The sequence below is a fragment of the Megascapheus bottae genome, unplaced genomic scaffold, assembly GCF_031878675.1.
Source record: "Megascapheus bottae isolate mThoBot1 unplaced genomic scaffold, mThoBot2.hap1 HAP1_SCAFFOLD_245, whole genome shotgun sequence".
In the NCBI taxonomy this organism is placed as follows: Eukaryota; Metazoa; Chordata; class Mammalia; order Rodentia; family Geomyidae; genus Megascapheus; species Megascapheus bottae.
In genome coordinates this window covers 116,924-129,522 of record NW_028327431.1, presented here as the reverse complement: position 1 = coordinate 129,522, position 12,599 = coordinate 116,924, and the positions used below count along the sequence as shown (strand labels likewise).

At 59.6% G+C, this 12,599-nt stretch overlaps 1 protein-coding gene across 1 annotated transcript in view; it reads left to right on the top strand.

The window, feature by feature from the left end:
- LOC150039862 (polypeptide N-acetylgalactosaminyltransferase 17-like) overlaps positions 1 to 12,599 on the top strand; it is a 53,367-nt gene that overhangs the window by 1,172 nt on the left and 39,596 nt on the right. Inside the window, exons 2-6 of the mRNA XM_090327554.1 lie at positions 2,343 to 2,448; positions 3,949 to 4,058; positions 5,699 to 5,865; positions 8,931 to 9,105; positions 11,532 to 11,729. Coding sequence (XP_090183680.1) covers positions 2,343 to 2,448; positions 3,949 to 4,058; positions 5,699 to 5,865; positions 8,931 to 9,105; positions 11,532 to 11,729 — 756 coding nt within the window. The remainder of the gene's footprint in view (positions 1 to 2,342; positions 2,449 to 3,948; positions 4,059 to 5,698; positions 5,866 to 8,930; positions 9,106 to 11,531; positions 11,730 to 12,599) is intronic.

The window sequence follows — 12,599 nt, the reverse complement described above, 5'->3', positions numbered from 1 at the left end:
TCTGGTGCTTCAAATCTGTGTGAATCTCCAGGCGTCAGTCTTTGCACTGTCATTTCCTCCTCGCTTTAAAGCTGAGGAAGGTGCCATCTCCCGGGATGCTCTTCCGGGCTGCTTTTTGCGCTTCTCCTCCATCCTCTGAGAGTTTGTTTTACAACAGGGTGCAGGTTTGGGTCTTTTGTTTCAAATGTCTGTTTCAAAACAGCTTTTTACAGAACAGCCTTTTCCAAATAATTTTGTAAACAGCCTTTCTTTCATTCCTGTTGTTTGGGGGTTGGTAAAGTGTTACGTCTGATGATTACTTCATCCACACCTGCGTTTGTGGTCTGGCTCAGGTGGTTTTCTTTTGTTGGGTGTTTTTCTTTTTGTGTGTGTTTGAGTTGTTCAAAATGATTGTTTGACTGAAGTCCCTGATCTGCCCTGATCTCTCTCTATCTTTGACACACACCACACACACACACACACACACACACACACACGTGGGGAGGAGAGGAGAGGAGAGGGGAGGGGAGGCGAGGCGAGGCAGGCTTTGGCCTGGGTCACTGCCGCCAGCCTCAGTGGCCGTGGGTGTGTGGTGCCTCTGCCACCTGGGAGGCCATTGCATCGTCCTGCCTGTCATGCGCTGCCATCCACGGTGGCTTCCCAGGGCGCTGGCCTGAGTGACATTGTGGCATCACTCCTGTCGTCTGCGTTGCTGTGGGGAGATGGGAGGCGGGGTATGGGTTCATGGGGCTGAACTCTGGCCCGGCCCGGTGTTATTCTTGTTTGGTGTAGAGGCAGGTTCTTTTCTGCTCTGAGATTGTGTCTTTGTGCCTAAACCCCTCTGGGTGACTGTGTGCACGCATGTGTGTGTACAAACTTACAGTCGGTCCCTGCGTGCGTGTGTTCACGCTTAAGTGACTCAACGACCACGTCTCCCCAACACATTACACCAAATGTACTTAACAGCAATTAGAAGTTTGCTTCCCCGCTGCGCAGAAATCTCTCCAGAAAACAAAGCTCTCCTAAATGGCAGGCTAAGTAATTCCGAAAATTAAAGCTACTGATTTGCGGCTCTGGGGTTGTGTCTTCCTGCGAATACCAAGATTAGCAAAGAAATCCATTGATTGATGTTGTCTCCTTGCAGCCTAGAGGAAGGCCAGGGGTGTGTGTGGGGGGGGGGAGGAAGGCCAGGGGTGTGTGTGGAGGGGGGGAGGAAGGCCTGGGGTGTGTGTGGGGGGGGGAGGAGAGGCCAGGGGTGTGTGTGGAGGGGGGGAGGAAGGCCTGGGGTGTGTGTGTGGGGGGGGAGGAAGGCCTGGGGTGTGTGTGGGGGGGGAGGAAGGCCTGGGGTGTGTGTGTGGGGGGGGGGAGGAAGGCCTGGGGTGTGTGTGGAGGGGGGGGAGGAAGGCCTGGGGTGTGTGTGTGTGGGGGGAGGAAGGCCTGGGGTGTGTGTGGGGGGGGAGGAAGGCCTGGGGTGTGTGTGTGGGGGGGAGGAAGGCCTGGGGTGTGTGTGTGGGGGGAGGAAGGCCTGGGGTGTGTGTGTGGGGGGAGGAAGGCCTGGGGTGTGTGGGGGGGGGGGAGGAAGGCCTGGGGTGTGTGTGTGGGGGGAGGAAGGCCTGGGGTGTGTGGGGGGGGGGAGGAAGGCCTGGGGGTGTGTGGGGGGGGGAGGAAGGCCTGGGGTGTGTGTGTGGGGGGAGGAAGGCCTGGGGTGTGTATGTGTGGCGGGGGGGGGGGGGGGGGGGGGAGGAAGGCCTGGGGTGTGTATGTGTGGCGGGGGGGGGGGGGGGGAGGAAGGCCTGGGGTGTGTGTGGGGGGGGAGGAAGGCCTGGGGTATGTGTGTGGGGGGGAGGAAGGCCTGGGGTGTGTGTGGGGGGGGAGGAAGGCCTGGGGTGTGTGTGTGGGGGGAGGAAGGCCTGGGGTGTGTGTGGGGGGGAGGAAGGCCTGGGGTGTGTGTGTGGGGGGAGGAAGGCCTGGGGTGTGGTGTGGGGGGGGGAGGAAGCCCTGGGGTGTGTGTGTGGCGGGGGGGGGGGGGTGCCTCCTTGTGCTCAGCATTCAGATGCCAGCTCCCTGGGTGCCGGAGGTCACGCCTGTCATCCCAGCCACTCAGGAGGCTGAGATCTGAGGATTAAGGTTCTAAGCCAGCCTTGGCAGTTAAGTCCATGAGACTCTGGCCTCCAGTTAACCCCAAAAGGCTAGAAATGGAGCTGTGGCTCAAGAGGTCAAGCACCTAGCCTTGAGCAAAACTGCTCAGGGAGCGCTCCCAGGCCCTGAGTTCAAGTACCGGGACAGAAGAAGGAGAGCGGGGCAACTCCCTTCTCTTCATCTGGTGGCAGGCATGCTGACTTCCGCCATCTCCCTTGGCCCAGGTGTCTCGTGGAGACTGGAATGTCACAGGAGCGCTCTGCCTGGCCCTGCCCCTGCCTAGTCAGCCTGCTGGGCTCTGTGTTGGGTGGGGAGCGGGGCTCTGCTGCCGTGAGCCCAGCCGTCCCTCCCCTATGCTGTCCGCCCCACCTCGCCCAGCCAGGCATGTCCAGTCACTGTCAGGACACCGCTGCCGCCCCAGGGGACCCGTCCCCGCCCCTGCTCTGCACTCCTCCCTAGCGAGGCCCCCATTCTGGCTTCCGTCTTGGCGGCGACTGGCTCCAGCCCCCATCCTCAGGAGAGCGGGGACCCGGCCGCCCCACCCCCCAGGCCCCGCCCTGCCCCGGGCCACCTCTGAAAGGGTGGACCACAGCTCCCTGGTTCCCCCAGACACACCCAGAGCACTGCAGGCGTTTGTGGGGTCTTCGTAGATGCCATGGAGCCCCTTTGCCAGTACACACGTGTGCATACTTGTGCACATGCGCGCACACAGAGGCAGGGTGGACAGAGGTAAAGTAGAAGCCACTGGAAGTGGCCTTTTCCCCTGGCAGGGCCAGGCAGGGCTGCGGGCCGCGGGCCTCCCTCTCTGCTCCCCAGCTCCCCCTGCTCCTGGCTCTTCCGTGGGTTTCTTTCTGAGCTCTCCTGCCCCCACCCCCGTTTTGTGCCAGAACTGGGGTTGAACTCAAGGCCTCATACCCTATTCCAGGTTGGTGCTCCACACGTGAGCCACAGCTCCTGAGATAGAGTCTCACAGACTTTCCTTCCCAGGCTGGCTCTGAACCATGATTCTCAGCCTCCTGAGCTGCTAGGATTACAAGGGTCTCTCGTGTTGAAATCAGAGACAGGTGTGGGGGCCATGCACACGTGCCTGGGGCTCTGGGAGAATGCAAGGGCAGAGCCCCGAGAGGTGAGGACAGTTAAACAGCACATGGTCCCTGGGATCCGACCTGAACTCTCCAGCCAGGCATCACCAGTGCCTTGAGGCCTCGTCCTCCCCTGACTGCAGGTGGAGACCCTGACTGTGCCCCACCCCCTGGCCTGGGCTGCCAGGACTCGGGGCGGGGGTGGGCAGTCTGCAGGCCAGCCTGTGTCCCGTGACCACCCCTCCCTGCCTTGGAGAGGCTGCAGCAAATGTGGATAGTGTTTCCTGCCTTCCCTGGCGGGCGGCGGCCTGCGCCCTCTGACCTGGAGCTGCGGGCATTGTGTATCCTCGATGGGCTTTGTGAATTTTGTTCCTAAGCCATTGCTTAAGAAAACTCCAGGGAGTTTCTCCCTTCCTCCCTCTCCCCCACCCCCAGTTCATGCTCAACTCTTCTCTGGACTCCCCTTCTCTCACCTCCTTTATTTTTTGTGCTGGTCCCGGGGCTTGAACTCAGGGCCTGGGCACTGTCCCTGAGCTTCTGTGCTCAAAGCTAGCGCTCTGCCGCTGGTACCACCGCTCCACTTCTGGCCTTCTGGCAGTTAATGAGCCTCATGGACTTTCCTCCGAGGCTGGCTTCAAACCCTGGTCCTCCGCCCTCAGCCCCCTGGGTGGCCGGGATGACGGGTTGAGCCATGGCGGTGTCCTCTTTTCTTGTTTTGGCCTTCTCCCTTTTTCGTCTGTCCACACAGCCAGGTGGGGTGTGTCACACACAGACCACGGATGTGCAGGACCGGGAATCTGAAGGTGGTTCTCCGTACCCCGTGTGCGTGCGTGTGTCAGCCTGTGAGCGTCCAGTGGTGTGCGTGGATCCTTTTCTAGAGACACCATAGCTGTGCCACCTGAAGGAGTATAGACAGAGGGGCTGAAGGCGGGGCCTGCAGCCTGGCTGTCCACCCCGTCTTCCTGTCCCTGGAGGACAGGTAGAGGCACGCTCAGCCCCTGACTGCTTCGGGGACCTGGTCCCTGATCTGAGGGCCAGAATCAAGAGGCTCACGTGGCAGCTTGAGAGCAGTGTGGCAGGGGACCTCACAAGACCTGACTCCTCCCCATCTTTTCCTCACTGGCACAGGGCGCACGCCTGCCCCCCAGGCTGTGGGAGAAGCCGAAGGAGGGAGGATCGCAGTGCCAGGCAGAATCGTCTATGCCCGTCCGTCCATCCGTCCGTCCATCTGTCTGTCTGTCTTGGGGAGGGGAAGCTGGATTTTGGTGGTGTGTGGTGTGTGCCCGAGACTCCTGCATTATGGGAAGGAGGCTTAAAACAGGCAGGTCGCAGCGCAGGGTCACGCTGAGGCTGGGAGGGAGACCAGACCCCACCTCAAAATAACCAGCACACACCCAGGCTGCCAGCGTGGTTCAGTCATAAAGCACCGGCCTGGGACTGGAGAGGGGAGAGGTGACTGACAGGCCCCGGGCCCCCTTTACCAGGCCAGTGTGTTCCCAGCCCAGGTGACGGAGGGGACAGTAAGGAGGGGACTGGGCAGCCCGGGTGACGGAGGGGACAGTGAGGGGACTGGGCAGCCCGGGTGACGGAGGGGACAGTAAGGAGGGGACTGGGCAGCCCGGGTGACGGAGGGGACAGTGAGGGGATGGGCAGCGTGGCTCCGTCCTCCTCTACAGACCCGAGGCCCAGCACGGGAAGCCGGGTGGAGTGCGGGCCGGTGGTGTGACGCCACCGCCGCCAGCTTTCCTGGCTGGCCACAACAGACCAGTCCCAGCCCCGGCTGGGGACGTGGCACCCGGGCCATGATGGTTTTCACGCCGTCTGCCGCATGCCTGTGGCCTCACAAGCCCCTCTCCCTGCCCTCCCCGCCCCGCCTTCCTCCCCTCCCCGTCTTCCCCCGGATAGATGGATCACCGCTGGGTGATGCTGTGTGCTCAGTGCAGCCCTGACGTCTCCTCCAGGAGGCGCCCGTCTAGTGTCACGAAACGTGGTTTTCTCCTGAAAATCGCAGGCCAAGCTGCTTGGCATGAAACATGGCACCTGTCGTCCTCGCTCCTCGGCCTGGCTCTCGGCCTCCCCTCCGTCTCCCCAGCTCCCCTGTTCTCCACCCTCCTGTCTGGCTTCCTGGGTGCTGGTTCGGAGGTGGCCCAGGCACAGCACTAATTCCAGAGTGGCCTGGACCTGGCAAGCGGCCCGGCTGGGCTGTGCCCTGCAGAGCTGGCTCCCCAGGGTGAAATCTGCCCCTGCGGGAGCTCCCAGCACAGCAGGAAGCAGAGAGGGTTCGAGGGTGCGGGCTGGCGTGGCGGGGAGGCCCCGTGCCAGCCTCGGGGCGTGGTGGACGTGGGGTCGGGTGCCCCAGAAGCCACAGCGGAGTGAGGCGTCCCCCCGCAGGGCCACCCCGCCCCGGGCGGAGCCGAGGACTGCTGGGACTTGGGGGGGGGGCAGAGTGAGGCGTCCGCTGCGGGCTCGGCGGGCCCTCATCACCGTGCCCTCCTTAGGTGCAAGGAGCTCACGTACGCCAAGGAGCTACCCCAGATCTCCATCATCTTCATCTTCGTGAACGAGGCCCTGTCAGTGATCCTGCGGTCAGTGCACAGCGCCGTCAACCACACGCCCACACACCTGCTCAAGGAGGTCATCTTGGTGGACGACAACAGCGACGAAGGTGGGGGGGAGGGCGGGGGAAGAGGGGCGAGGCCTGGGGGATGAGGTGGGGAGGGCCGAGGCGGGAGGGGCGGAGATGTGGGGGAGAGGTGGGAGGGCGGAGGGGGGAGGGGCGGGGATGTGGGGGAGAGGTGGGAGGGCGGAGGGGGGAGGGGGTGAGATGGGGAAGGCGGGGATGTGGGGGGCATGGCTGCGGGGTCCTCTGCCCACAGGCTGGGCAGCTGTGTCGTGTCTGGGGCGCCCAGACCCTCATCCAGGACCGGGGTGTTTGAGATGTTACTGTTCTGCAAAACCGCAAGGGCTCTTTAAAATGAATGGTCGAGGCAGGTGTCTGTGGCTCCTGCTTCTCAGAAAGCCGAGATCTAGAGGATTCCAGTTCAGAGACGGCCGGGGCAGAAAGTCCATCTCCAAAATGACCAGCAAGAACAGGGCTGGAGGCATGACTCAAGTAGTAGAGCACCCACAGAGCCAGCACACGGCCCTGAGTTCAGAACCCTCGTCATGTTCCAACACCAAAAGTGGCCCGAAGCCAGGCGTGGCCTTGAATCCTGGCTCTCAGGGAGCTGAGACAGGAAGACTGAGTTCAAGGCCATCCTGGGTTATGCAGTGAGACCTGTTTGAAAATTAAAAGAGAAAAAAGCGTGACTGTGTCTTACCTAACTGCCCTGGGCCCCAAGTGCTGTGGGTAGGACGGCAGAGCACGCGTGTCAGCTCACACTCAGGGCAAGCAAGCACGGTGTAGCCGCCAGGCAGGACCCCTGGGAGGGCCTGGGAGACTGCCCGATGCCAGGGGTGACAGGGTGACAGGCACTGGCAGTCATCCCCTGTGGGAGGGGTGACAGGCCCTGTCACCCATCCGTGGTGCTGCCTGGAGGGGGTCAGACGCCACAGGAAGACAGCCCCAGCTTCAGGAGGACAGGAAGCCTGGGCACCCTGCCGAGGTCTCCCTGGGCTGCCTGAGCCCTCGGCGTCTAGTCCTGGGAGGAACAAGGGATGAGGCCCTGCAGCTGGGCGGCTGGAGGTGGCAGGATGAGGGTCTAGATACCGGGGGCAGGGGCCGGCGTTGGCCTGCCTGGGAGGGGAGCCCCCGCTCAGCCACGGGGAGCGGTGCCCTCTGGCGGGGCCAGCACCTGGGGGCCTCCGTGGGTGTTGATGGAGGCAGATTCGAGTGCATAGTTCAGCTGGACAGAAGAGAGGACCAATGGCTGTCCAGACAGATGCAAAGTGACGGCCAGACGTGGAAATCTTGAGACCTCAAACACGGGGTGGGTTGCGTGTGTTTCCCAGACCAGGAGTTGTTGCTTCCGGTCCTAAAAGGAAAGCGTACCCCTTGCGGGGAAGTTTACAGTATGGGAACAGAAACCCCAGGGGGCCAAGCAGACATGGGCGCTGGTCCTTCCCCAGACGGGGTTACGTGGCCTGGCCCCATGATGCCAGCAGCCGCGTCACTCCTCCAGGGCGGGTGTCCCAGGCACTACTCAGGGGGCCTAGTCAAAGGTCCTGGGTGGGGGCTCAGTGGGCCAGCCCAGCCGTGGGTCTCCCGGGGGCAGTGGTTCTGTCCTGGGCACAAGGCCGACCACCTCACACACTTCCCAAAGAAAAGGGGTCCAGGCTTGGGAGAGTCTGCAGATCAGTTTGAGCACTAACGCCATCTGATCTTTAAAAAAAAAAAAAAATCCATGATCAGACTCACTTTGCTATTTATTTAAGTCTAATCCATTTCAATAGTGTTGCAGTTTTTATTGCCCAAGTTTTACAATTCCCTAGTTGAGTTCATTTCTAAATATTTTATTACTTTTGATGTCGTAGCAAATGAAATTCCTTTCTTAATTTCATTTCTGAACTTTTCATTACTGGCGAACAATCTATTCTCTATTAGTTGTGGAAATACAACTGAGTGTGGCATATCGATCCTGTGTCCTTTGTCTTAACTAAGCCTGTCTTTTCCCTCTGATAGTTATTCCCCTTTGGTGGATTCTTTTTTTTTTTTTTTCTTGCCAGTCCTGGGCTTGAGCTCAGGGCCTGAGCACTGTCCTTGGACTTTCTCAAGGCTAGAGCTCTACCACTTGGGCCTCAGCACCTCTTCTGGCTTTTTTCTATGTATGTGGTACTGAGGAATCGAACCCAGGTCTTCATGCATGCTAGGCAAGCACTCTACCACTAGGCCAGACTCCCAGCCCCCTTTGGTGGATTCTGTATCTGCCCCCTCTCCTTCCCTCTCCCTCCCTCCCTCTTCTCTCTCTCTCTCCCTCCTTCCCTCTTCTCTCTCTCTCTCTCCCTCTTTCCCTCTTCTCACTCCATCCCCCCTCCATAGACAGAGATGGGAACATTTCTATCCAGTATCCACCGTGTCATCTCCTACGTGGCTATTCTCTTACCTGGCAATTAAAACACCCTTTGTTTCACTTGTTTGATTTCCTGGGTGTCTAATGGTTTGCTGTTTATTGTGGTGTTTTGTTTTAGTGGGCTGTGTTTTTCTCGGTTGTGGTCCCGTGGCTGAGGCTCCCTGGTGTCTGAATGGTGCTGGTCTTATGGCTGGCTGTAAGTGTGACGTGAGGTCACGGTCACCTGATTGCTGACGAAGGACGGTGTTTAGTTCTTGATAACGTGGCTTGTGCTGACAGTCGGGCATTCCATTGCTGGGCACAGACCCCTGGTGAGGAGAGGCTGGCACGGGCCCTTCGCCTCTGGTCCTGGAGTTGACGCGTTCTTCAGAACACCTTCTCTGGGATGGAAGGGCCTCTTCCTCTCCCATGAAGATAGGAAAAGGAGCGGGGAGTGGGCAGGAGAGCGCTGCTAGGGTATGGAAGCCGGGGCTGTGTTGTCCTGCACCCCTCTCCTGGAGGGAGGGCAGGGGCAGGCAGGGGAGGGCGAGGAGGAGGGGAGGGCAGCGAGCAAGGGAAAGGGGAGGGGAGAAAGGCAGGGGCACAAGGGGGGGGAGGGAACGGGTACTGACCGCCAGTCTGGCTGTGACAGGCGCGGGCCAGCCAGGCTCTTGCAGGCCCTGTGGCAGGGCGGAGGCGGGCACCACGCGGGGCTCAGGGAGGGCGGCCTGTGTCCCTGCAGAGGAGCTCAAGGGCCCGCTGGAGGAATACGTCCACAAACGCTACCCCGGGCTGGTGAAGGTGGTACGGAACCAGAAGCGAGAGGGCCTGATCCGGGCCCGCATCGAGGGCTGGAAGGCAGCCACCGGCCAGGTCACGGGCTTCTTCGATGCGCACGTGGAGTTCACGGCTGGCTGGTAGGTCTCGCGCTGGGCCCGGGGTCTGTGGGGCGCTGGGAGGCGGAGGCTGTGGAGGAATGGGCAAGGCCAGTGGAGAAAGCTGGGACTGTCCACTCAAGGCCGCTGTCCCTGCTGCTGTCACCAGTGAGGTCCCCGCCGTGCGCAGTGGGCTTGGTTTTGATTCGTGGGGCTGTGGTTGGGCGCAGGCCCTCGTGCTTGCTCAGGAAGGAAGTCCCCACGAAACACCCCAGCCTGTTTGGCTTTAGTTTAGTTTTCAAATAGGGTGTTTGCCCAGACCAGCCTCTGACCGCAGCTCTCCTCCTTGTAGCCAGGGTTCCTGGCATGCACCACCATTCTGGTGGACTAATGGAGATGAGCTGGGTATGCGTGGAAGGCTGAGTTCAAGGCCAGCCTAGGCTGCGTAGCAGGAACCTGTCTCAAAACACGTAAGAGCAAACGCCCGCACAGAGCTAAGGGTGGCCCTCTGAGAAGAGGAACATTCACGCCTGGCCTGTTCCCATTTCTGGGGAAGACAGCTCTCAGTTCTGATGAGGAAAGAGATCTGCTTAGAATTCTGTCGAGGGCTGGGAGTGTGGCCTAGTGGTAGAGTGCTGGCCTAGCATGCACCAAGAACCAGGTTGGATTCCTCAGTACTATACCCATAGAAAAGCTGAAAGTGGTGCTGAGGCACAAGTGGTAGAGCTCTAGCCTTGAGAAAGTCCACGGACAGTGCTCAAGCCTTGAGTTTAGTCTCCAAGACTGGCAAAAACAACAACAACAAAATAACAAAAAACAAAACACACCACACACACACACCACACACACACACACACACACACACACACACACACACACACACACAGAATTCTGCTCGCCCTGGCGATTGCCCAGGATTTATGGGATTGTCTTTAATATCATTTAGAGGAAGAAGAAATTTATTCTGTGCAAATGTGGCCCTGATGAGAGAAACTGTCTTGTACACAAGAAGTGGAAGATTCATGTTAAAACCGGAAAAAGGAGTTTAGAGTTTAAAAGCACCGTCAAATTATTATTGCCCACGGATCAGCTATAAATCAACCAACGCTTTGGCTGATTAGGGAATGAGAAGAACCTTTTCTTTTTAATTGACATGCAGTGGCTCTGTGGATTTGTGGGACATGATATGAGATTCGCACCATGCAATAGGCATTGATAAAACCCGAGAAATTAGCACATCTGTCACCGAAACCTGATTATTTCTTTGCATTGGGAGCATTCAGAATCCTCTCTTCTCACCGGGACATTGTGGCGAGCTACAGTCAGGACCCTGTACTAGAGAGCCAGGCCTTCAGCCCCCGCCCGGTCCACCCTCCACCGTGCTGTGACACACCCACCACCTCTCCCAGTCTTTGGCAACTTTTACTCACCTGTGACTTCAGTGAAATCAGACTTTTTTCAACACGAAAGCAGAGTAGTGCATTTAACAAATAATGTTTGTTTACACTCAGTGGTAGTATCTTGAAATTGCGCACAGACCCAGACCCAACAGTGCTGGCTCCAGGCACCTGTCTGCCTGTTTAGACTCCTTTGAGGACGGCTAGAAGGACACGTCCACGCCTGCACACATCCAGCAGGCCACCATGAGCCCTGGCTCTCCAGGGTCCTCAGAATTTGGTGCCCGCCTCTGTTTCCCGGCTGCTCAGGCGGAGGACGTGGCCTCCCTCTCAGGGTTGCTGGCATTGGGCCACGTTAACAGTGCAGGTGGTGCTAGCACTTAGCCAGGGCAGAGTCCGCAGCAGCGCAGGCCCACAGAGGCCGCCCGGCTTGAGCAGGGCGCAGGAGATGGTTGAGTCCTCAGCCCGGCCGTCTGCCTTCTCCTGAGCCAGCCTGCTGCACCCTAAACCTGGAGTCCCGCCCGATGCTGGCCGCAGCCCACCTGAGGGGCCCGCCAGCCGGCCAGGATTGTGCCTGGCTCTGTATTCATTAGGCCCAGGTCTTCCTTCACGAACCGTTTCAGTTAGGTCCCTTTAAGAGATCCATTCAACAATCTATTAAAGCACCCAAAGTAGTCACCCAGGAAGGCGAGGCGGGTGCTGGTGGGAATGGACGTGGGGCCAGGAGTGACCTCTTTGGGGGAAGGGAATTTGGTGCCAAGAGAGAAACTGGCAAGGAGGCAGGTGCTGTGGGCCAGGGTGAGGGGCAGAGGGCAGAGGACGGAGGACACCCGAGCCAGGGCAGCCTGGGCTTTCCGAGGGTTTGATGTGGATCTCCTGCCAAAGCAGAGATGTCACTGCAGGGATTTCCCGCGTGGGGGAATCCGGAGCCCGGCCTTGCCCGCCTCCGCCCCGGCGCTCGGCAGGGCTGCGGGCTCTGCCTCAGGCAGGGTTCGGGCCAGGGCTGTTGTGGAGCCTGGCGCCGGCCTTTTCTCATTTCCTCCCCCCCCCCCCCCCCCCCCCGTGCTGCAGGGCAGAGCCCGTCCTCTCCCGCATCCAGGAAAACCGGAAGCGCGTGATCCTGCCGTCCATCGACAACATCAAGCAGGACACATTCGAGGTCCAGCGCTACGAGAACTCGGCCCACGGCTACAGCTGGGAGCTGTGGTGCATGTACATCAGCCCCCCGAAAGACTGGTGGGACGCCGGGGACCCCTCCCTGCCCATCAGGTGGGTGCTCTGTGCTGTCACCCAGCCGGCCCGATCCTGGGCAGGGGCACCAGTGGGGCATGGCCCTCTCGTCTCAGGGTCACCTCAGGTCTGAGTGGGGAATCCTGGGTCTTGCTCTGGATCTCGCTTCTGATCTGGCTCCTGGGTGTCGCCCCTGGGTCTCACTCCTGATCTGATCTGGCGCCTGGCCCCGCTCCTGGTCTGGCTTCCGGGGCTACGGTTTCCCCTGTCTTCTTGGTGATGGGTATGGTGGCTCACTGCCTGGCCTGGATGCCGGGCTCTGGAGTGGCCTCCAGTGATGATGACGGATAAGGTGGGTGGAAGGCTGGGTTGCAGGCCAGCCTGCAGGACAGAGCCCACCTCCGGGCCGCTGTGTCCTGGGGAGACACAAAGCCCCGCCCTGGGTTGCGTCAGCACCAGGGATGTTAGCGGATGATGAAAACGCGCTCTTCAGGCATTCACGAGAAGTCGTGACGATGAGTCATTAATGTGATACTGACGTATGACATAGAATCAGATCCTGGCAGTGTCTTTGAGGTGATCCTGAGTCCTGAAACGCTGGTTTGTGAAGAGGCGGTAGGCACCGAATCGTAGGAAGAGAGCCATGTTCACGTCTTTCTGATGTACACGTCCCCTTCCTTTTCTCTTTCCTCCTTCCCCTGTTCTTTTCTCTTCTCCTTTGCAGTCTTGAGAGACCTGCTTTTCTGGGAGGTGACACAATACAGGACATTTTGTCCTGAGGGAACACAGATACTTTCTGGGTTCCTTCTGCGCTGTTTCTTCCTGTGTGCTTTTTTCCCCCTTCTGCCTGCAGTCATCTCCTGTTGCTGTCCTTTGTCGGTGTTTCCAGCAGCGGAGAGGAGACGGCTG